The following is a 23,893-nucleotide window of genomic DNA, read 5'->3' as shown; positions in this document are numbered from 1 at the left end:
CAAACTTAATGACAGTGTTCTCTCGCAAGCCCAATTTGCATACATGAATGACTAATCAGTACAGACAGCATTGCACGAAGTGGTAAGTTCGATTGAGATGTCGATTACAAAGAATTTACTTGGGAGCATTCCTAGATATTGAAGGAGCTTTAAATTTGGCAAGCACTTCACTCCAGTGGTGATTCTGTCAAATGGATTAATTTTATGCTTCAAACTAGACACGCAAATACATAAATGGGGGAGTAAGCGGAAGGTCAGAACTTATAGATTTGCTCCATAGAGAGGGGTCGTTAACCAGATCGAGGACAAACTAAGACAAAACGGCATAAAAGTCGTGGCCTGTTAAATATATACAATCAGTGGTGGAAATGAAACCTAGATTGATTACTATTTCGTTTTTTTGTTTTATGAAATTTTGTTAAGTAATACTGAGAGAGTCGAATGAAAAAGAGAAGTAAAGAAGAAGTACACTTAACTTAAAAAAAAAAATTTACGGAGAGTTATACTGGGAAATGGAAGAAAATTCAACCTCGACTGCTATACCCTATTGCACCCAAAAGTTTTCACTTCCCGTTTTTTCACCTTTTCAATTTGAAACTTTTCGAAATTCAAAAAAATGTTATGTAAATCGCTTGTTAGTGATACGAAAAAATTGCATTATGTATAATAACTTGCTAAATAGTGATTGAAAAGTGGTTGGTAGAATAGAACCCTGGGGTTGTATAAAACATGAATAAGAGCGGAATTATCTTAAATAAAAAATGGCCTGAAGATACTTTCGCCAAAGGTTAACATTGCTTAAGGGCGGCGGAATTTTTCACAAATAACGGATTACTAAATGAATAGATTACTCGGCTATACTTTCTAAACTAAAAGCTTCACCTAATTTAAGAGAGATATCCGAAGAAGTTCTTCAGAGCTTTGAAAAAAAAAAGAAAGAGAGACACTGGGTTCAATCGTTCATTTTTCTTGTTTCAAAGCTTATAAAAGGCCGAAAGCGAAAGCTACCTAATTCTATTCTACAAACTAAAAGCACCCACTATTCTCATCGTTTCTTTTCTATACATTTTATTGACTAATCGCTGGGGCAGAATTATTTCATTGTATGTTAAATGCGAAAGTCTGTGGAGATATATACCCTTTTATTTCGTTCCTCGTTGAAATTTGGGACTTATTACTAAAACAGTTCTAGGTTTGGTAGAAAAAAAACTCACCTGAATTTTTGTGGTAAAACTCAATGTATGCGTTGGCAAATCAATAACAAATTTCGCTCTATGACCAGTAACTCCAGTCGAACTAACATGATTCATTCGATATTGAGCTTGCAGCGATGGTAATAATGCTGCATTTATAGATAAACTTTGCAAAAGCACATTGAACTGCATAACCAATGGCTGAAGTAGTCCATTCTGGGGCTGAGTTGATTTCATTGTAGATGGGAATTTCTTTTGTGAATGTGGACGTTTCTTTTGATCACGCACATGGAATGGTGATTCAGGTTCTTCATGTTGTCTTGGAGGACGTCCTGAATTTCTTCCAACTCGAAGTTCCTAAAAATACAATATTTTCTTAAGTATCTTTGAGTATTTTAAAATTTTCAATATAAATTGTACCTGTAAAGTCGATGATAATTGTTTTGAACTCCTTGTCATCATACCATGCAATGCAACAGGATGCTGAGGAATTTCTATATTAACTGGCCCAATAGAAAGTAGACCACTGTTTTTATCCTTGCCGCGTTTTGTCAAACTTGAATAGAGTGTTTGACTCTTGCCGACAGTCACTTTGACCACAGTTCTTTAAAGGACAGAAAATACGTTGGTTCGGATATTTTAAGGATTTATTGTAAGTAACTTACTGTTGACTAGGAGCAACCCCTTCTAACAAAACAATCATTGCTCTGCCTACTTGACCAGTTAATGAACATTCCAATGATACTGGTCTGGCTTTTTTGCGCCATGTTGCGCTGCTATTCAATGTTGTTATCTCCGCTTCAAGCTAAATAAACATAATTTTATGACCAAGGGCCCTTTTTAGACAAAATTGATCACCCTACCTTTAATCCACTTAACATAGCAAGAAGACGAGTCTTATGTATCTTTGCCACTCCAAAAACAATCAAACGTGTTCTCTCTTGCATAGTGCTCTCTATAAGCTCCCTCTGTTGTGGCAGAGGTGTTGGTGCATTAGTCAAATCATCATCATCCTTTTCATGACGCATATAAACAAACGCATTCTTCTTCGCATGTTTATTTGCATCATTCGGCTCCGTAGACATAGATGTCCTGCGAAAGTAGCTTAAAAAACTATTGCATGTGCAAATAGACAAAAAACACATTTTATATTACCTTTGAACAGTTTTTGTTTCTGGCATTGTTCCATACAGTTCCAGCAAATGGAATATGGTTTTCCAACAATTTGGTGTATCCATTGGTGGCAGAGACCCATTTATGCCATTCTTACCAAGACCTTGGTAATCAGCACTCACACTCAGGCCATTGTATGAAGCCTTTGATTCCAGGGAAAGCTTAAACATTTGATGTTCACTAACCGATGTGGTTGGACTGTCACGAAGTGGAGATGAACTCGATTCAGTTAGGTTGGTGTATCCTGGATGAAAAAAACTTAGTTTATTTACAAGTTTTTGTTGGTAAAAAAGAATTTCCCTGCTTACCCAGTTTACCTTTGACAGATTTTCCAGTGGAACGTAACTTTTGGGCAAAGCTTTGTGGACGATTTTTAGCATTTGGTGATGGAGTTAGCTGAATTAAAGGTCCAATACCTACCACTCGAGTTTTGCTGCTGTAAAGGTTTATACAAATAAAGACACTTATGATCTTTAAGAAAAATGGGTAGCTTACTTAGTTATAGAATTTGGTAAACCAATCATCTCATTGAATTTATCATATCGTTCATCAGAAGAATTCTCGTTGTGGGTAAAACGGTCAGATATAGAACCAAATGGCATGATGTCGTTTGGCTCAGAAGCTTTACATATAAATTGTTGTCAATCAATTTTGCATTACTTGGGAATATTCTTAGAACTTACCTAAACTGCATTCATCTTTAGCAGTTGACTTCTTGCTGAGATCAGGTTGATCATGGAACTCATTTTGGGCATCTTTAACATTCTGATACATGTTGCTTATTTGATGCAAAAGACGTAGCAGGGGCATGTTAACCTTTAAGAAGACCAAATCAATTAGAACTATCCAAAGTTAAATCATATCCAAAGTTTAAACATACCTGCTGTGATATGAATCGAATATTTAGACTAAAATTGATCACTGTGCTCGTGTGTTTCTTCAACTGCCTTCTCGACATGTAGATAACATTTTGTCGAGCTTGATCAACCATACCATCGGACATCTTTAAAACTTCCAATTCAATGCCTACACGTTCACAAAGAAACGATGGAGTATCTAAGATAATTGATGGTCGTCCATTTGATTTTTTATTCATTTTAGTAGGTTTATTTTTCTTATCGCCTGCTTCGCTCACAACAATATCAACTCGAATTGAATCAAAAGTACCAATTAGAGAAAGATTTGTTCCGAAGTTTTCTAAAGATGATATGTCAGCATTTGAAATTTTATTCACCATTTGTTGAGGCATTACACCCAAGCATGTTAGGAGAGGTTCAAAGATTAAATGTGCATCGAGAAGTTTTATTGAATCTTGGAAAATTCCACGAGTAGGGAATTGTTCGGCAATTTTTGTTGGTGCTGGACGAATTATTTCCTGAATTGGAAAAATGAGAGTTAACAAATATTATTTTATGAAACAAATATTGGTCTTGTATATTCATTTTAGCATCTTAATAGTATTTTCAGATATATATGTAGGTGGTCCACACTTGTATGGGGATAACAAAATTTTCAAAAGGTGGAACCACCACCTAAATTGATTCCACATCCTATTAGTGCCATAATGTTGAATTTTTAGCCTTCTACCTTATATTCGATCGATATTGAAAAATTGCATTTTTTTTTAATTAAGTAAAAAAAACAAGATTTTTTGTTTAGTTCATTGTCGTAGTCGCATCTTATATTTTTTTTTTAATTACCTAAGTAAAAAAAAAAACAAGATTTTTTGTTTAGTTAATTAGCGTAGTCGCGTCTTAGATAATGCTAGCGAAAGTTGTTGTTGATAATACGATGTTTTTGTTTGCACTTCTTCCCGTCACACTGGAGCCTTATAAATTATTGCTCGTATTTTTTAGAAGAATTTATTTAATATGTTTTCTAAAAACGATTTATAAATTAAATATTCAGTCTTAAAGCTGCAAAATAATCAAGATTACGTATTTGTTTTTCCAAAATTCAGCGACCAAATGTCGTAAAAATTCTTTTTTGAACCACCCTAATATGTATGTATATCGATTCATAAATAATAACCGCATAGTTTTCACTAATAAAAATTGATTACAGTGAAAGCTTAGTGCTAAAAGTTAAAAAAAAAATGGTTTGAGAAGTGCAACACTACATAAAAATTTAACATCGGGTCACTGTGACGAATGAGTAACATTTTTTTCATTGATAAATTTGACGGCAAAGCTTATAACGCAGATCGCAATATAATTCAGCTGATTTTTTTGTCTTTATTTTTATTCCATGAGCTAAATTGTGATAGACAAAAAATGTGAAATTTTAACTCGGCTTAATTTAAAGGAAAATTTTCTATGGGAGCTTAAAAATAGCTGGATCTTTAACTAGGCTTAATATAATATAAATCTGTTAAATAAAAAGGAATATTTGAAAAAACTCGATGTTTAATACTCTGATGATTTTTTATTATTCGACAATGGAAAAACAAAAATCGGGAAGCCTCTGAAGAAGGCTCGTTTTTAGGAAACCAAAATTTTGTGAGTTTTTAAAACCCATCTGAATTGACTTATTCTTTTTCAAATCACTACGTACTGGTCATAACTTATGCTTAGTGGTCTCTGGGATCAAATCTGATCCCCTATTTTGAGTCGTCAATAGAAAAAAAACGAAATCGGGAAAGCTCCGAAAAATGCACATTTTCGCAAAAATCCTGATTTCTTAAATTGTATAAAATCCCGCCTAGAACAACGTTTTTTACAATTTTTTAGTGTTTACTATATTTATTAGAACCTTGAAAGCTATGAAGGACCCAAATTGAGAACTTTTCTGTAATAATGACGTCGTTTATGGGGGGATTTAAGAAAACGTTACTTTGACATATCCTGACCATTTCAACAGAAATTGCAATTCTAATATTTCACTTAAAAACTTTATTTATAATTTAAATTTTAGATAAAGTACTAGTCTTTAAGAAAACGTTTCTTTGACATATCCTGACCATTTCAACAGAAATTGCAATTCTAATATTACACTTAAAACTTTATTTATAATTTAAATGTTAGATAAAGTACTAGTCTTTGTAAATTCATTTAATTTATGTCGGTATCTAATTTCAATCCGTAGATATCTGTAATCTAGGTGTTTTTTTTTTTACTTTTTTTTGTTTACAAATAATATTTAAATCATTCTTTTTTATCTACAGCACACAACCAACGTAGTTCTTTGAGTAAGCTGCTTCTTAAGATTTCAAACGCAAATTTCATTAATTGATTTCAATAAGGGAATTGTAATTTAATTATACATAACTATTAGTTAGATTGCATTAAAAATCAAAAAATTAAATTACCTTGTCAGATAAGCCATCTAGTTTCTTCTTTATTTCCTGCTGTTTGGCCATCCAAAAGTAAAGATCCTCCTTTTGATTTTCAGCTCCCGACCAGAATTTATTCACTGAATTTGTAGAACTTAAAGATCCTTCTTGTAGAGTTCCATATTCTTCAAATAAAAATATTAGTATAAATTATAAAACTGTAAACAAAAGTATTTATTTACCAATTTCTGGCACTTGCTTTTCAACCAATCCCGATATAATTGGAAGCATTTGAATACTAGAGCGAGAAGAATTTCCATGTGAAAAGTTTGACGATTTAAGGTGTCTAAAAACAAAATGCATATTTTAACATTAAATTTATAAAATTTTGTAACCCAATCCAATTCCAATTCAATTGTAATGTCCAATTTATTTTTGATTTTGATTTTATATTTTTATTCTGTACCCACCCTTTTCTAGATGGTTGCAAGTGTGGTGAAGTTGATGCAGATCCTTGTACATTTGCAGCTTCATTCGGGAATCCCAATCCAAATTGTGACGAATCTAAAGGGTGCATGATGATGGAGAAAGAATAAAATAGCACACATAAGAAGAGTTCATTGGTTGTCTTGGGAGAAGCTCAAAGTTCGATAGACTATATTTGTAGATATTTTTATTTTTTATGTAAGCACATTTCAACCAAAAAAAAAAAAAATCTAAAACACAAATTCTTTTGTCAGGATACATCATCGTTTGAGTGTTTTGACAAAAGGAGCAAAAACACAAACTACACACAAAAGTCGATGCGATTAAAAATATATATAAAAACAAAAATGTGAAATATGCAAAACCCAATAAGCCAATAGTGATGACGATTATATCGACTTTTGTGCAAAGTCATGTGTAGTCGCCGCTCTCAATTATTTAGGTAGTGCATTGAATTTTTTTTTTCTTTACAAATTTTGGATGAATTTGTGCTCAGCCAAATGATGAACATGGAATAAAAATTCATTTCGGGATATGATTGTGAGGAATTTTGTAAGAAAAATTTAGCTGGAACTTGATTTGGATGTGGTGGACGCAAGGATAAGGTTGATCAATTAAAAACCAACACAAAAAATACACAAATATATAATTGGTTCTTTCAAAAAAAAAAAAAAAATAATCACACACACATAAAAAACACATACCTTTGGTGTTCAAAATATATAAAAAATAAATAAATATGGTTAATCAATATCAATATTAGTAAAAAAAAATAAAAACCAAGCTGAAATGTGCTACAAAATTGAGAGTTGGGAGGTAACATATTTATAAGCACTCTCTCTTATGCTCTCTTTAGATACAAATGAAGGAAGGCGTTAATCAAAAAATACCAATATGAGTTCGATGCTGTGCTTGCCCAAGTAATAAAGCATTCTCACTCTCTTCTGGATTCTCTCCAGCTGTATTGTAAGCACCGATGTCTCCTTCACCCTCACATTCACCTTCATCGCATTCTTCTTCAGTTTGAGCAAACGAAAAGGTTACATTTGTTGGACGGGCTAGTTTATTTTTGTATTGATGTTCAAACAGTATTGGATTGTACAGAGTATTTTTCCATTGTCGACTTAAAACAATTATTCCCTAAAACAAAAAAAAATCTTTCATTATTGTTCCCTTTTGAATTTTTTTTTTTTTTTTTCAGTATTCTTGCCTGTCGAAGTGTATTCAAATGTGGAATATCTCCTTGTTTGAATATGTGTTCAATTTTTTGTACACCTTCATCAAGTACCAACTTTTGCATGATTGTACATAGCTGACAGCTTGGATCTTCTTGAAGAGTTTTGGACAAGAGTGTGTAATTGCTTGAGTAGCGACTCTAAATAATGAGAATAAGTATAAAATTATTTCAAATTATTAATTTGTTAACTAAATACTATGTGTACCTTTTTGATCTTGCGAATTTTTTCGTTCTCCAAAGCATCTGCCATAAGACAAGCAGCCACAGAAGTATGTCGAGTATGAAGAGCTCTTGTTAAAGAGACGATTTTAATAGCCAATCTATTGCTAGGATTCATCCATGCCGTTATAGCTGGCGAAGCTGTACTTAGCAGGTTCCAGTCGAGTCTGCAAAAAATTAATATTGTAATATTATGTGTTTTCTATTTGTTATAAAGTAACTTTGTAGCGGAACTCAAAATATGGAGTCTATTATAACACCCTAATTTCTGTTCAAGACTTCTACTTGATAAAACCCTAATTTATATAATTTCGACATACTCAGAGCAAAGACCTTCATATAAGTTTGTTGGGAGCTCTTGGCGCTGGGATAACTCCCCGACAGCAATTATAATCTCTAAAAACTAAGAAACACTTTCAAATAAAATGATGATAGAGCATTCCATGGCAATTGCTAAACTAGAGGAATATCTTGAAAACTTCGATGGGATCTTGAGATCATATCGATAAGACACAACAAAGATTCATACACTTCTGCAATAAAGGCTTGTAACTACATTGTACTCAACTCATAAATTGGAACAGCTTTGCGAAGCCTTTACTGAAATAAAAGCCGATGTGATAATCACACATGAATAGCACTGGTCTACAAATTCTATTTTTTTTTTTTTGTGCCGACGCTAAACTATACTTTTCTATAGGTTTGTGAAGTGCTTAACTCGAATCCGAAGTATCCTATCAGCTCCTGTTTTTAAAATATTACCGTTAGAAAATTCAAAAAACCGTTGACTAATTTTGAAGTTAACAAGATTATCCCTACAAGACCAAAATATACTTTTCTGAAGGTTTTTGTATGCTGAACTTACCGTGAGAAAATGCAAAAAAAACGTTTTTTTACCACTTTTGATATGATCTTTTAATTTGAAGAATTTTTTTTAATATAAATCATAACGGTTCCTATTCCTTCTTTTAAGACCTTTTTGAATATTTGCGATATTTTTTTTATTGCCGGAGATATCTTAAGATGAAGTAAGAGTGATTATCAAAAAGGAGATGAAAACGTGATATTAAAAGTTCTTGAAAGAAAAAAACAGTCCTTATAGAAACCGTTATGATATGAAAGCATAACATTAAAAGTAGTAAAACAACGTATTTTGCATTTTCTAACGGTAATATTTCAAAAACGGGAGCTGATAGGATATTTCCGAATTCGGATTCAGCAAATCAAAATCCACCTATAAAAAAGTGTATTTTAGTCTCAGCATCAAAACCCTTGTAGACTTGTGTAATGATTGCGACGTTTTTCAGGAAAAATGACAGTTTGATCTGAAGAACAAACGTTTCGAAACAATACTTTTATAAAATCATAGACAAAAACTGTGACCAACAACGTTAAGATTCCCTTGAAATTTTCAACCCCAAACATCGTCGTTACACAGTCTTCACGGCGCGGCATCACTTCCAGAAACGAAGTTAGTTGATTCCGCGGACCAGATTGTCTTCAGGAGTGTAACTGGAAAAAACTAGGATTTACAGAACCTTAACCGAGAAATTCTTGTTTCAGTTCCGAATCTGCTAGCAAACCAAGCCCAACCGGAAAATTTTGATACTTTCATATTTTTACCGATTTCACACACATGACAGATCCTAAAGGAAACACTCTAAAATTTTAAATAGAATTTGAAATCGCCAACAAAACCTTCAAAACGAGACATCTACGATTATTCTATACAGGATTGTTTAGAGATGCTTGTTCAAATATTCTTTATTTGTAAGGAAAATTACACTAATTGAGTTTACTTACCTTGTAAAATCAATTTTTCGAGTAATTGGTACACAGGGCGGAGCAGCAAAATTAAACCAAACTGATTTAAGATCGATAACACAAGAAGATGTTTTATCTTGTTCTTTGACATTCGGTACAACCTTGTCAAATTGCTCAGGTTTTTTCCCTTTTCCTTTTTCTACATCTTCGTCAGTTGCTTTTGTGCCTGCTTTAGGACGACTTGTATCTTAAAATAAACATTTTTTAAGAAAAATAAAATAAAAAAAAAAAACTCATATTAATCTCACCTGGTCCTTCCCTATCCGGAATGATAATATTTTCAAGAGCATGTGCGAATTTCTCTTTTGGCGTCTTTGGAGTTGGTGGTTTCTTTGTTATTAACCTCCAAGCTGATTCGGCTTTCGAATTTGAAGAATCTGCTGTAGCTGTTGTTGTACTACCGACAAAATCATTTATATTTAAATTCGTTACTCCAGTTGCTGGATTTCGCATATCAATATCTTCCTTGGTGTTTTCAGACTTTTCAAAATGAGACCTTTTAACGATCTTCACACCAACTCCTTCTAAACCACATTCAAACATAATAAATCCAATACTATCAATTCCGGTATTTTCAGGCATTTTCAAGCAATCAAACATAGCTTTGCTTTTATGTTCGGGAATTGCAGTAACAATTACCGAAGATTCAAGAGGCAACATGCATTCGGTCTTTAGTCGTCTTAATTTAGCATGAGCTCGACCGATATCAAGAGTTATAACTAATTCTTCGAGCTGTTTCTCGGATGTTTCAATCAATATGGGTTCACCTTGAATGTTATCGGGACGCGTTTGGGACGAAAGTTGAGCCAACAGGGCTCGAGTGCCTTTCATAATTCCACCTTTTTTATTGTTACTTCCAGATCGAACAGTTTGTTGAATATAAACATTATGCATTGATGCTCTTGTTGTCTTGCCCAAATGGAATTTCGTTGAAACTCCTTCTATGTAGAATGTCAATAAAGACACACAGCTTAGATCCTAGAGCGAGTAATTTATTCTCATTTAAATAAGATTTTTAATTAAGAATAATAAAATTCCAATACAAACCTGAACATTATCCAAAGCTGCAACAGAAATCACTTCTTCAATAATTGACGATTGAAGTAAAGTGATACTGACTTTTGGCAAAACAATTAAGCCTTGAGTCTTTGTCGAGATACTCTCTTCGTAGACATCACTTAAAAATGAATCACCAGGACCTAGAAGATTCCTTTCCGTTGTGGAACGCTTGGAATTAGAATGAACCTGTGAGGGTAAATGCAAGTAAAATAATGTTTTTACAATTGATAGTGTCTTACCTGTGACCAGTAGCTTAGACTTTGGTCACGTTTCAAGATGTTGTCGTTTTTAACTTTACCAATACAAGATGAATGGATAAAATTAACTACAGATAGAAGATGCATTGAAGATATCGTTGGTATTGTGGCTTCAACCATTCTGAAAAATTTCAGAAACGAAACAAATTATAATCAAAAGTTTACTTGAAGTATTCGACCACAAATGATTAATAAGGATTGATTTATCCTGGTTTGAAATAGAAGACTTTTTTTGAGGTGCAGACAAAAACTATTTTCGGCCACAAAATACGCCAACGGGGGGAAGCATTGTTATAGCGAGTTTGTATTTTTTAAATTTTAAAACTCAGGATGAAAATATTATATTGGAAGTAAGACAAGTTCGAGTTACGGAAAAACGAACATTCGAGGAGAGATCTTGGCAAAGAGAAATGTCTAGTTCTGCATGTTTGGTTTGGACGATGACACAGAATTGGGAAAAACATCAACGCAATAATATCATTATGAATATATCTACTGTGCCTTGTATTTTACTTAAACAAAAAAATGATCAAAGATTTATTGAAATGATCGAATTTTTATATTTCAAAAAAATAAATGTCAATATGGGTTTCCAATACAATCGGGCTTTAATTTTTAGCAGTTTCATTATATCAATGCTATTAACACTGACTTTATCGAAAATGGTAATTTGTTCTGCACTTAAGATAGAGGTTAGTTTTACATAAAATATTTTATCTTTTTCAGAACATTTACAACAAAGAAGATATTAATGCATTTGGTAAGTAGGTTTCCATTTTACAAAGGACTTCAAAAGAATTTAAATGAATGGACATCGAATGTTTTCAATATAACAAAAACTATAAAGTGCTACTAGCTGTCTATTTAACCACTGTTAAACCGATCATCAGAATTATTAAGCGGTGTCTAGAGATAGGCTAGAACTAGCGTTTAACTGTATTCATAGCTGATGTCCTCCACACTACGCTTAAGATGCCATATAGGCCAGGACAGGTTTTACTGTTAGTTACAAGTTAGTGCAAAGGTCTTTGACTTTGGTCTCTCATGATTTAAAACTGAATAACGTCTTAGTTAGTGAAATTAGCTTTTTAAGACAATTACTTTTTGGATATAACACTGCTCAACAAAATTTGACTTTTTTTTTGCCACAACAACCAAAATATACTTTTCTAGTATTCTAGGTGCTGAATCCGAATCTGAAGTCAGAAAAATTTGATTGGCCTTCGTTTTTGAAATATTACCGTTATAAAATGCTAAAAAACGTCATTTTGGCTGTTTTCGAGGTTCTGTTTTTATGTGGGGTAATTCATTAGAAACAAATTTGTAACGGTTATTATAAGAACTGATATTCTACTTTCAAAAACTGTTTAAATTTTCCCGATATCTCTTTTATTGCTCGAGATATCTTAAGTTTCAGTTAATAAGCCAAAGAGAAACTAAACTTAATTTAAAGATTTAGTCACTGGTCACAGAATTTTTGCCACAAGAACAAAAATATACTTCTCTGAAGGTTTTTGGGTTGCTGATTACGAATCCGCAATCAGAAAAATTCTATTAGCCTCCGTTCTTGAAATATAACCGTTGTAACATCAAAAACTACTAGAAAAGTATATTTTGGTTGTTGTGGCAAAAACCTTGTTGACCAGTGTAATCAACCTGAACAAAAAAAATATTACAGCACTTTTGTTGCCAAGATGGAACTATATCACCTATTTCGTAGTTATTTCTTGGTGGCCTCTAAATTCTTTAAAACATCAGAATATATCTTGTAGATCAGCCAGGATTCCTTTCCAGGGTAAGGCAATATTCAGGACTGTTCTAATTTCCATTCGAATTTAAATTTTCTCCCGTTATCGAAATTTAGCTGTTTTGAATTCCGTATTCGAACACATTTTGCGGCTTCATAGATGTTTCCAAAAACGAACAGTTCTACAATCCGACAAATGTTTGTCGTTTTCAATACGGGTAGCAATTTGCTACCAGAAAACAATATTCTCCAACAAAAAAGTAGAATGGAAATCAGAACAACCGTTTTCAACCGTATGAATTCAATTTTTGCTTTCGATTTCAAATTCAAACGATTATTATATCATCCGTGATTGAAAGTATTACTCAATGGATAGTCCATTATTGAAACCTACTCTATGACTAAGTGTCCACCCTAAACGTTTTAGTCCAAAAAAGTTGGTCTCACAATTCCGTCCGTGCGCCTGTGCGTTGTCCATCAGTACACATTTCCACAGCCTAAACGCGTGCACGAATTTTGTTCAAATTTGGCACAGATGATTTTTATAGAATTCTGAAAGTTGATTTTTCTTTGTTTTTTTTTTTTCGTTCTCAGTTAGAAAGTGTACCTCCCATACAAATTTTTCAAGTTATACCAAATAACTCGAAAATAGCTAAAACAATTTTGATTAAACTTTGCAGACGTAATATTTAAAACAATTCCAACAATAGTTTTTCTCAAAATAAGTCAAATAACAAAAAGAATTTTTTTCATTTAACAAAATTTTGCTCTTAATGTCGACTCTTCCCCAACATCAACAAAATTTCTTTAAAATTTATATAGAGGCAGCTCTTAAAATCTACAAGTAAACTAACATACAATCGCTTTGAAATGCAACACCAAGTATGTGCGACCAAGTCGTGCATTTTATTTAACATACATATTTCCCTTCTTCTTACTAGATATATATCTGCGCCTAGGTATACAGGTAAATAAATTTTCGAGGGTCTCACTTTAGTTGCAAAATGATGATGAGTCTATCTAATAGAAATGTAGAGGAAACATATCGTTTTTGAGATTTTGCCATTGATATGTTAGATAAACTTGATTTCATATTTCTACATCAAAAGATTCCATGAAAAATGTCTGGAACATGGCTTAGTTTTACAAAAAAAAAAATACAAAAAAACGGAAACAACAACAATAAGTGACGCACACAAAACTAAAAACTGCTGTTATGTAAAATATTAAAAAGCAGATACGTCAGTTTTTTAAAGCTAGAACCTTTAGGCCTTCGTTTTTAAGTGCTTTATTTTATGAATAACTTTCGTCGAATTGTTAGAACATGCCATTATCAGTTAAAAAGCAACAGATTTCATTACTGGATTAGCGAAATAAAATGTTTAACTTTGCAAGTTATTCTTAAACGGTCACTGGCGTATGTGGAACATATTATTCGGTTCCGAAAATGAGAGAAGTAAGACATTTCTTTTATTTCAAATTGCCGAAAAAGTAAATAAATGTGATTCTGCTACTATATGAAACTCTAGTCGCCAACTATTTGGTATAAGGTTTACATAAGCTTGATTTTGTATTATTTTTTCAAAATTCATATTTATACTCAAGATTACTTTGATTTCAATTCACGAACGATCGAGTTAAATCTAACTATTATTTTAGATGGTCACAGCGTTACTGCTTTGAGCGATGATGAAATATCATATGCATTGAGCGAACTTTCGGTTGATGATTTAAATACCTTAAGTAAACTTATTGATGTTCTAAGTCAAGAAAAGTAAGTTAAACAGGATATTAATTTAAAAAAATGGAGATTAAAAATAAATTATTGTATAATCTTTAGTGAAATCGGTGACGAAAACGACTTCAACTCTTTGGAAATGTCAGGTTAGTGCAGTTCACTTTTTAAGAAAATAATACTGTCAATTAAACCTATCTTTCCATTTTATTTGTTTTGTTTTCTGTTTAGATAACTTTCGAAGAGTCAAACGTGAAAGTGCTGGAACATTTCTAAAAAAAGAACAAAACGATATGATTTCTAACGTAGATGAAGGTTACATACGCCAATTGGAAGAATCTTTTCCGAATATTATTGACCAATCAAATCAAAAAGACAAAAACCATATTCGTGTTAAACGAGATTAAACTATGAAATTTTAATAAAACAATTAAAAAAAACTCACCTTTGTAACCCCTCGAGCATAAGTGGTGTCAAAAACACATTCACTTGTCCCTTCAATCTCGCCACAACAGATGTACACGATGCCGATTCTGTTTGCAAACTCATAAACTCTCCATCATCAAAACCATTTGTTGATTTTTCATTTTCTTCTTCCTTAAGCAAAACACTTGGATCCCATGGATGACTTTTAGGTCCACCAATAAAAGTCGTCGAACTGCTACTCCCCGAACTATTCTCATAACGGGGAACAACTTTTATTTCCTTCCAACTTGAGTATAAATCAAAATGTGGTATCATTTTGCTTCCAATATAAGTCAAACCACCTTCTTCGTTCTCATGAAATAATGGTGTCGAAAATACATCTGGACCCGAGGGAAACGAACATGCTGTCCAATTGAAACATTTCACTTGTGACAAATGATTCAGATAGCTGGCCATTAGCAATGGAGAATCAATAATGGGACGATTAACTTGCATATGAAGATTTATAAGTGCAACATCTTCTTGTGAAGACATTGCTGAAATAAATGAATTCGACGATAAAGATGGAGTCTCCGATGACGAGGCACGCGAATCAACCTGTTTGGAAATCTAGAGATTATTTTATATAATTATTTGTTGTTAGTCTTGGTGTTTTTGTTAAGTTTAATAAAAAATATTGTTCAATTTTGGTGGGGGGAAAATAAAGGAGTATTGATAGCAAAAGTATATAAGGCACATAAGTCAGCCATAAGAAGAAGCCGAAAAGTGCACTAGATGGAACTTTTTTTAATTAACCAATTAAGGAAGAGCAGGGGTTTTTTATCATTCGAAAAAGTTTTGTCTCTGAAATGGCATGAACTATAAATACAAATGAGATTACATACGATCGATATTAGAAAATTCTAATAAAATCTATGGAAAAAAATACAAAAACATGCAACAAAAACTAGGTTAGTGTAGAGATTTTAAAATGAGAAATAAGAAGCAAGGACTTAAATGAATGACTGGGGTCGATTGTGTATTTAATTGCAGAGGAAAATGAAATGAGTTTGATACTAGGTGTGTTTTTTATTACAACCGGTCTTAACTGGACAAAAAAAACGCAGTCTGGGCTAAGCAATTTACATGTTAAATACAACAACACCTTAGCCCCTTGGGCTTAGTTGTTTAGCCCGGAGATTTCTCTGGGCTTAACTTTTTGAAGAGTTTTAATTCTGTGCTGCCAAACTAATTTTTTCATAAACTGTTAAGAATTTGTTTAAAAACGTGAAAACTCACGTTTGGAAGGACAAAATGTATTAAAATAGTTTTGTATCTCTTTGTAAAACATACATGAAAAATACAAGAAAATGACGAAAGCGAAAAATATGACAACTCTAAATTTTTGTTGTGTCTGCTGTTTTCGGAAAATTCAATATACGGTGCTGCCAAGATTTCAGGTTAAGCCCCGAGGCGTTTTTTTTGTCCAGTTAAGACCGGTGGTAATAAAAAACACACCTACTGTTTGATACATCTGTTTACAGTTAAGTATCAGTTCCAATTTTTTTTTTTTTTTTTTGAGAACCAGATACAGTTATTTTTCCAAGTGGTAGGAAACTAAAACATACTTTTTTACATCGCAACATTATTGTTATCAATAGTTAACTATTTATTTGCCACAAACATCTTTAATTTCGATGAAATGCACAAAACACTTTAGGTACCAAGCTAATCGTGCCTGGGTGCGACCGGGAAAAACTGTGGTTTTGGGATACTACTTCTAAATGAAATTTGTTTTGATGATATCACCCCTATTACGGTTAGCGTGTGCCATAAAACAGACGACTTGCTCTAGGAGCGCCAATTTTTGTTAGATTAAAAATTTAACTTCGCAATTTTCTCCGCTGTCCGCTCTTCTTTCCTATAACACGATAATTGCTTTACTCAAGCCCCATTATTGGCTTCCAGAGCGAGTCGTTTTTATTTCGTTTTATGACAAACGCCAACTGTAATAGGGGTGAATATCTATTTTTGAGATATGGGTAGACAAAACAGCCGCTGATTCCATTTTCCATACAAAAACTGAACATGAGATTCATAAATTTTTCGTTTTTCTTCATCAAGATCTTCAGCTTCCCAATAACTCTAGAGATCATATTGCTGCATAGACCTTAAATAGATCTCGTGCTGCCTAATAACTAGTGGAGATTGTTATAAGGTAAATATATCCGCCATCTAATAAATACGATGGAAAGGACACGGCAAAATAAAATTGAAGAACCACAACATTTACTATGGCGACTGTTAACATAAACAATGAGGTCCGGAGGTTTTGCCATAAGATATAAAGGAAATACATAAGGATTACAGACCTCGAACTGAAGCCATCAAAAAAACATCGTAGCTAAGTTTCAAGCCCTACAAAATGCTTAAGATGACTTGACTTCAAAAACAAGGAACAAAAACAGAGTTTTCTCAAAAATTTCGAATTTTCGACATTTAAAGTTGTTTACCAGGGTATTTGTCAAAGAAATTTCTTCTCGGACTCTTTGCGCTGAAACTTTTGGGAGCATTGTGTAACAAAGGGCGTCAAAAAGTTAATTATACAAATTACTTTTAGTTATGAATTGAATTTACAAAAATATCCAAACGAGTTGACTTTTTTCATTTTTTTCTCACTTTGGGTCGAATGTAACCCATGTTGGTCAGACCAAATTACTGCCAGATAAAATGATTCCTGTCTAAATCCCCAAGGGATTTTTTTTTATATAACTTACAACATTTTTTAGATGACTAGATTCATTATGTCGTTAACCCTAGGTCTAGTATTAGAAATCATCATTTAAAACACATTTAGATTCAAAATTTTACAGAAAAGCTCCTGATGATGGACCTTTAAAATCTAGTGCTAACTGAGTTTCCACAAGAATGTTATTTTTTCTTAGCGAATTCTAAAAACAAATACAAAATTTTTTACTTTTGAATAAATGGGAAAGTTACATTCATGAACAGTATTTTTCGTATACATTTTTATTAAAATTGACAAAAAATATCTATTTATGTATTGGAAACTTTTCTGAATGTAACGCGAGTGTTTTTTTCGACCAAATTTTATGCAATTTACAGTGAAATGGTTGAAGGTTTTATTTTGGGCAATTTCTGTTTTGCATACCTAAATAACTAAGAACGCATTAATATCTTTTCAAAAAATAAAGTCGGGTTGATGTTTTACCTAGACAAAAACAATTTTTTACACGTATGTACATACATTTATTTGTATAAAAATGATGTTCCTTTTTAAAAATCGTGTACATATTTAAAATTTCTAATACCATAACGTTGCTTGAAACCATTTATTCATGCACATCCATTTCAAATGAGTTTATCTCTACCTTCATTTTATAAATCTCATTCTAAACATTCAACAAGTAAATTATCAAAATTCATAATTTTCTATTACAACATAAAAAAAAAATATTAATAAAAACGAGCAGTTTGTGACATTATCTTCTAAAACATTCCAAGTGAGAGTTTTTTTGTTTGTTGCATAAAAATTTGTTTTATTTTTAATCCTAGGCGCGTTTCACCTAATATTTTATTAAACAAACTCAAATAAAATAAAATAAAACTCATAGAATGAGAAAATAACTGATAATAAAATACAATTTATTAAAAATTTGTTAGACCAATTTGAAAACACATAAAAAATACATTTTTCAAAAACAACATAGGATAACATAAAACATAGAATTTAGTTTTGAATTAGAGCTTAGTTCAAACACAAAGAAAATATAAGTAAAGATGGTAAAGGGAACCGAAAAGAAGAAGGGAAAACATAAACTCTTTTTATTCCTTTTTGCTAAAAATTAGTTGTTTTGTTTTTTTGATTTGTATCTAATTCTACTCACATCATGTACGAAATGGCGAAACTCTGGTCGTGATGAGATATTTGTTAGTTTTCTAAGTGGAGTTGCAAGACCATGAATGCGTCTCACGTCTTCGTTCTATGAAATTGATGATTAAAAGATTTTTGTTGCTTTTTGTTTTTTTTTTTTTTTTGCATTCGGTTTGTTTTTTTTTTTTTTATTAATTTTGTTTTTCAGTAGAGAATATAACAAAATTCAGAAATCAAATGAAAACGTAAAAAGAGACAAAGTGAGGGAAAATGAATGAATCTGCATGCAATCTTAAAAAAAACTTAAACCCAATTGAATGATTTTTATGTGTAACAGAATGATATATATGTTTTGGAGAGCTATAAACTTTAAATATAATAGAGAAAGAAATTTTTTTGAATAGTAAAAGTAACAATAGGCAAACAATTTTTGTTTTGTTTGTTTTTTTTTTTTAAAGAAAAAAAAAAAAAACTAAAAGTTGTACCAATTGATTGGTTTTGGTAGCATCACTTACCAACTCCATTGTGCTTTGGGGTCGTTTTGGTAGAGTTTTGTTGTTGCTTTCAGGAGGAGCATGAATTTCTAAATCACTACGGAATGTTGATAGTGTGAGGCCACCGACTTCATTTTGAGCACCAATGCTGTAAAAATAAGACAAAAATTAAAAAATATGCAGTAGGTATTAAAAATGGCTTTTGTTAATGAAAAGAAGCAACTAATTCACGACATCTTAAAAACTTGCAAATGCAATTACAAATGTTAAGAAGCTGTTCTTTAAGTTCAACGGTTATTAGTTAATCTCACCTCAAGTCCGACGAAAATCGTTTCTTTCCTGAGAAAACAATAGAACCATTGCGATTTTTCATTGATCCTTGTGATATAACATTTGAAATATCTTCTTCGGCGGAGAAAAACATCTCAGATGGATTTTCCGATGTTAGTGATATAGTCCTCTGGACTTCTCTTGTCAAACTATCACCACTTAAATCAGTATGATGACTTGGAATGTCAGCAACTTCAAACTCGAGTGGATGTGAATGTGGTGCGGAATGAGACATTTCTTCAGGCATCTAAAAATTAAACAATTGTTTAATAAATAAATCAAAATTACACTGTAGATATGGTTTCTTTAAAAACTCACATCAATTTCATCTTCGACATTAACATCCCCAGTCAATCGTGAATCTGATACACTTGTTTTCGGAGGTGTTACTCTTAGACTTTGAGTTTTTGAATCCGATCCCCGCCTTAAAGACATAGTTTGTGATTCATTTGACTCTTGACGCAAGACTTTTTTCGATGGACTATCTAATAGTCGAGCATATGGAACCTCTACAGAATTTTGTCTATAAAAATAAAGTTTAAATTAGTTTCTATAATTAAAACGAATCCACTTCGTAGGTAACGATATACCTAGTGGTAGTGAATGAATACCGTTGGCTACGTCTTTCTAAAGTATTTGGTGATCCAACACTTTCACGTGATTTTCGTCCATTAATGTCGTTTGGTTTTTCGGGTACTTTAAATTTGCTCGAACCAATGTCTTTGGTAGAAAGTTCTGATTTTTTCAAACTGCCACCATTTCGACTATCCATTGCTGGACGATAATGTTTTCCTTTTCCAGTGAAATCAGAATTATCATGAAGGGATACGGTTTGTAAGCTGTACGGAGGGGTATGGAAAACCAATTGCCCTTCATGCAAAATACTCTCACCAAAACCAAAATCTTTGGGATTATCGATAACGCTGGAAGGAAAAAAAACATGAAATGTGATATGAATTTTTAATAGACACAAAACATACTGATATCTGGCAATATTGTAATTGTCTTGGACATCCTGGGCAGATGGCTTGAAAAACTTCATCCCATTGCGATTACTTCCAAAGAATGCGCATCCACCTATACACCCACAACGTGCAATCTCTGTGCTGGCATTGTTGCCAGACCAAAGGAACCAAAGACGTTTCGACTTAACATCATGTTCTCGAAGGAAACTATTAAAAATAATATGGATAAGCATTTTTCGAGATTATATTTCAAAAACAGTTTACTTATGCTGAACTATATGCAATTTATGATCTGGAATTGGAAGAGCTGATGCTCCTTCCAATAAAATTGGGCCCAATGAAGTACACCCAACTTCTAACCAATTTTCAAAGAGTTCCGACTCAGAACATCTTTTGACATCCGAATAACTATCTCGAAGTTTCCGAGAACCATCCTCTTTCGAGTCGCGACGTTGTGAAAACGAATTTGAACTTCGTTTCGGTTTGATTTGAGGTTCAGCACTTTTGCTGTCGTCTTTGCGATGTTTTCCAGAACGATTACTTCCTACAGTTAAAGACATTTTTAGTAAAAATTTTTGTTATTTACAAAAAATGTTACTTAACTGACCTGCGGTATTGGTATTACTGTAAGATGTAGCCATGCTTGTATTACAACCATTGTTCAGCATAAATAAGCGCAAAAGTATCGATGGAAGTAAACCAGAAATGCCAGATTTCACACGTTGTCCATGAAGATTACAAGTAGCCAAACGAATTGGTGAGATCTAAAATATTATAAAAAATTAAAAAAAAAGGTTTAAGCATTTTTTTCAGAGAAGTTGAAAACTTACCCAAGTATGCAGAGCTGTTCCACTTTCAATTAGATAAACATCTACAGCATCCACTGAGACTCTGGTCATTTTATATTTAATGTCTTCAGCTGATGGGCATTTGTATTTGTTTTCTTCTTTGGTTTGAGGACATTGATTGCTAGGTACGCCATGATGACAGTTGCGGACAGTTTTTGGTGATTTTAAACAGTTTTCTGGATCAACAGCGAGAAGAATGAGGGTTTCCAATCCAACAACGGTGTTTACAAGCTAGTAGGTGAAAAACATAATAATTGAAATAAAATGCACGACTGCTCTTGTAGCTCAACTACTTATATATTAACGAAGTACTTAATTAAGCCTATTGGTTTAGAAATCAAAAATTTAAAAGTACTAAAATAATTTTTTTACAATTTTTTTTGTGAAAAATTGTGCACACATTACCCTAAAGGTTGATAAGAAGTATAAGTCAATAAATTTTGAATTAAGTCAATTCGTTTAGGCTCTAGATGAATTTACAGACGTTAAGCCACACAGATGGGCAGATTCATGGATTCATGACGAAAACTATTAAATACTATACTTTTATGAAGGTTTTAGGGGTGCTGAACTCGAAACCGAAACCAAAACCGAAATCAAAAATATAATATTTGCCTCCGATTTTAAGGGGAGGAATTTAATTTCTAGAGGACTGATTAAAAAAAAAAGCGATAAAAGAGAAAGTGTGGTTATGGCAGGTACCATTCATGGATACATTGAATTTCAACGACAAAACAAATCATTAGGTTTTCGAAGCATTGACTTCTTTCTAAAAGAGAAAGTGTTGTTATGGCAGGTCCCATTCATGGATACATTGAATTTCAACGACAAAACAAATCATTAGGTTTTCGAAGCATTGACTTCTACTCGGTTTTCAAGTCCGCATTTAACAATACTGTCAACATCTGAATTCAATAAACTTGTCATACGCAACCGTTCCAGCTCTACATCCGAAGAGCAGAGATGTTAAGTTGGAAACGAATATGAGAAGCTGGGGGTTGAGTCGTCGGCGAAACAATTCAGTGGATTAGAAGTTAAGGATAAGATGTCATTTATGAATGTAGGAAATAGAGTTGGGGACAGAACGGAACCCTGGGGCGCACCAGGATTTATGTAGGGAACATAAGATTAAAACCATCCAACACAAATTGTATTGAACGAACAAAAAGGTAATTACTGATAAGGCATTCATCCATACCAAAAGCACGCAACCTGATGATAAACTGTATCGAATGATTTAGAAATATCAAGCGCAGTAATCTTAATTTCTCCAAAGCAGTGTAAAGATTGATTCCACTTTTCGGCGACATTATACTATCAAATCGCCAGTTGATCTATTGCTACTGAGGAGGCTTTCGTTCTTCGAAATACTTTTTAAGTTGACGGTTAATCAATGTCTCTATGACCTTGGAAAGTGCGAAGGTTATTGCAAGTATGTAATTGGAAAGGAAGGAAGATTCACCGTTTTTTAGGACAAGTTTGACAAATACAGTTTTCCAATAACTAGGGAAAATTCCAGAAGAATGAGATAGATGGAAAATTTTGCGAAATGTTTATGCCAACGTAGAAGAACAACCATTTGGAATATCTTTGGGGGATAACAACTGGGCCAACGAATTTGTGTATATCGAGATCTTTAAGAACGCTCGGTAAATTTTACACTCTCGAGCTCGAGAGGAGCCAAGTTACTATTTGGAAGCGTAGAATTGGCGGCAAATTGTGCTGCCAGGAAGTTGGCATTGTCGAGGGAACTGATAGTCGGAATATCGTTAAAGACGAGCGTTGGCACCGACGCGTCGTAGGTACGACGATGTGGTTGAGTTATTTATGTTCTTCACTTAACAGAGGACCAAAAATGTTCCCTACTTTTTGGGCATCATTAGTATATCATTCAAAAATTTGGATTTCCAAATGTGAGCGTTATATTTCTGACCCGTTAATTAATTTTCTACTGTAAGGTTGTTTTTATACTTTCGAAAACATTCTTCTCTCATCATTATCACCTCTTCATAACTCCAATCGAATCACGAATTTTCTTTGGGGGTATACTTTTAATTCTATGAGGAATCAAATCTCTCATGCTGCCGTTGAGAATAACGTTAAAAACAGTTGATGCATCAACGTTTCCGTCCAAAAAGACACCAATTGAAATTTCGAAAGAACTCTTACAGCCATACCAATTGGCTCTATCAAAACGCCAAACCTTCCTTTAGGTGTTGTCTGGCTAGATTGTCGAAGCCAATTCGAATTATGAGCATTCAAAACGTCCGCAATCGAGGATTTTGGGAACTAAACTATTCTCTAAAGTATTTTTGTACTTTAAACTTAAATCAAATAATTGCACAAACCTGTGGCACAGTAAGCTTTCCAGACAATTTTCCCAATTGAATCTCAACCAACCAAGAGTATTCTAATGTATCTTCGTCAAGAGCACATCCTTCATTGCTAAACATTGCATGTCCTCGGACCTTTTTCAAAATATAAAAAACGAGCATTTTAGAACTTCTATGAAAAATTATAAAAAAAATTCATACTTGAACAGCAGACAACAATAAATGACCTTGATTAATGTGCTTATCTCGATTCGGTCGAACAAGTGCATCGGAAGTTATTAAATACGATGGACTAACTAAAACCTGCAATTCAGTTCCAGTATATCGTTTATTCATTTCGAAACCAAGTCGTTCGATGAGTATCACAGGACATGGAGGATCATTATCATTACAATTCTAAAAAAGAAAAATTAAACATAATT

At 32.9% G+C, this 23,893-nt stretch overlaps 1 protein-coding gene across 14 annotated transcripts in view; it reads right to left on the bottom strand.

The window, feature by feature from the left end:
- LOC129905801 (bridge-like lipid transfer protein family member 1) overlaps positions 1–23,893 on the bottom strand; it is a 59,610-nt gene that overhangs the window by 12,847 nt on the left and 22,870 nt on the right. For 2 of the 14 annotated variants that reach the window (XM_055981367.1, XM_055981373.1), the window contains 31 exons: positions 23,673–23,867; positions 23,487–23,606; positions 21,121–21,369; positions 20,898–21,054; positions 20,555–20,834; positions 20,306–20,497; positions 19,916–20,248; positions 19,644–19,848; positions 19,307–19,572; positions 19,017–19,143; positions 18,515–18,610; positions 14,647–15,236; positions 10,702–10,840; positions 10,451–10,648; positions 9,652–10,381; positions 9,383–9,590; positions 7,566–7,746; positions 7,334–7,498; positions 7,014–7,263; positions 6,108–6,201; positions 5,880–5,983; positions 5,674–5,822; positions 3,247–3,741; positions 3,050–3,182; positions 2,862–2,988; positions 2,675–2,802; positions 2,349–2,610; positions 2,057–2,297; positions 1,859–1,998; positions 1,614–1,797; positions 1,215–1,550 (listed from right to left, as the gene is read on the bottom strand). In XM_055981367.1, the coding sequence (XP_055837342.1) occupies positions 1,215–1,550; positions 1,614–1,797; positions 1,859–1,998; positions 2,057–2,297; positions 2,349–2,610; positions 2,675–2,802; positions 2,862–2,988; positions 3,050–3,182; positions 3,247–3,741; positions 5,674–5,822; positions 5,880–5,983; positions 6,108–6,201; positions 7,014–7,263; positions 7,334–7,498; positions 7,566–7,746; positions 9,383–9,590; positions 9,652–10,381; positions 10,451–10,648; positions 10,702–10,840; positions 14,647–15,236; positions 18,515–18,610; positions 19,017–19,143; positions 19,307–19,572; positions 19,644–19,848; positions 19,916–20,248; positions 20,306–20,497; positions 20,555–20,834; positions 20,898–21,054; positions 21,121–21,369; positions 23,487–23,606; positions 23,673–23,867 (7,074 nt within the window). The remainder of the gene's footprint in view (positions 1–1,214; positions 1,551–1,613; positions 1,798–1,858; positions 1,999–2,056; positions 2,298–2,348; positions 2,611–2,674; positions 2,803–2,861; positions 2,989–3,049; positions 3,183–3,246; positions 3,742–5,673; positions 5,823–5,879; positions 5,984–6,107; positions 6,202–7,013; positions 7,264–7,333; positions 7,499–7,565; positions 7,747–9,382; positions 9,591–9,651; positions 10,382–10,450; positions 10,649–10,701; positions 10,841–14,646; positions 15,237–18,514; positions 18,611–19,016; positions 19,144–19,306; positions 19,573–19,643; positions 19,849–19,915; positions 20,249–20,305; positions 20,498–20,554; positions 20,835–20,897; positions 21,055–21,120; positions 21,370–23,486; positions 23,607–23,672; positions 23,868–23,893) is intronic. The other 12 variants (XM_055981369.1, XM_055981374.1, XM_055981377.1 and 9 more) reach the window with 10 other exon arrangements.

Source organism: Episyrphus balteatus, chromosome 1, assembly GCF_945859705.1.
Source record: "Episyrphus balteatus chromosome 1, idEpiBalt1.1, whole genome shotgun sequence".
Lineage (NCBI taxonomy): Eukaryota > Metazoa > Arthropoda > Insecta > Diptera > Syrphidae > Episyrphus > Episyrphus balteatus.
The sequence above is the reverse complement of the archived record's forward strand: the minus strand, read 5'-3'. Positions and strand labels throughout refer to the sequence as shown.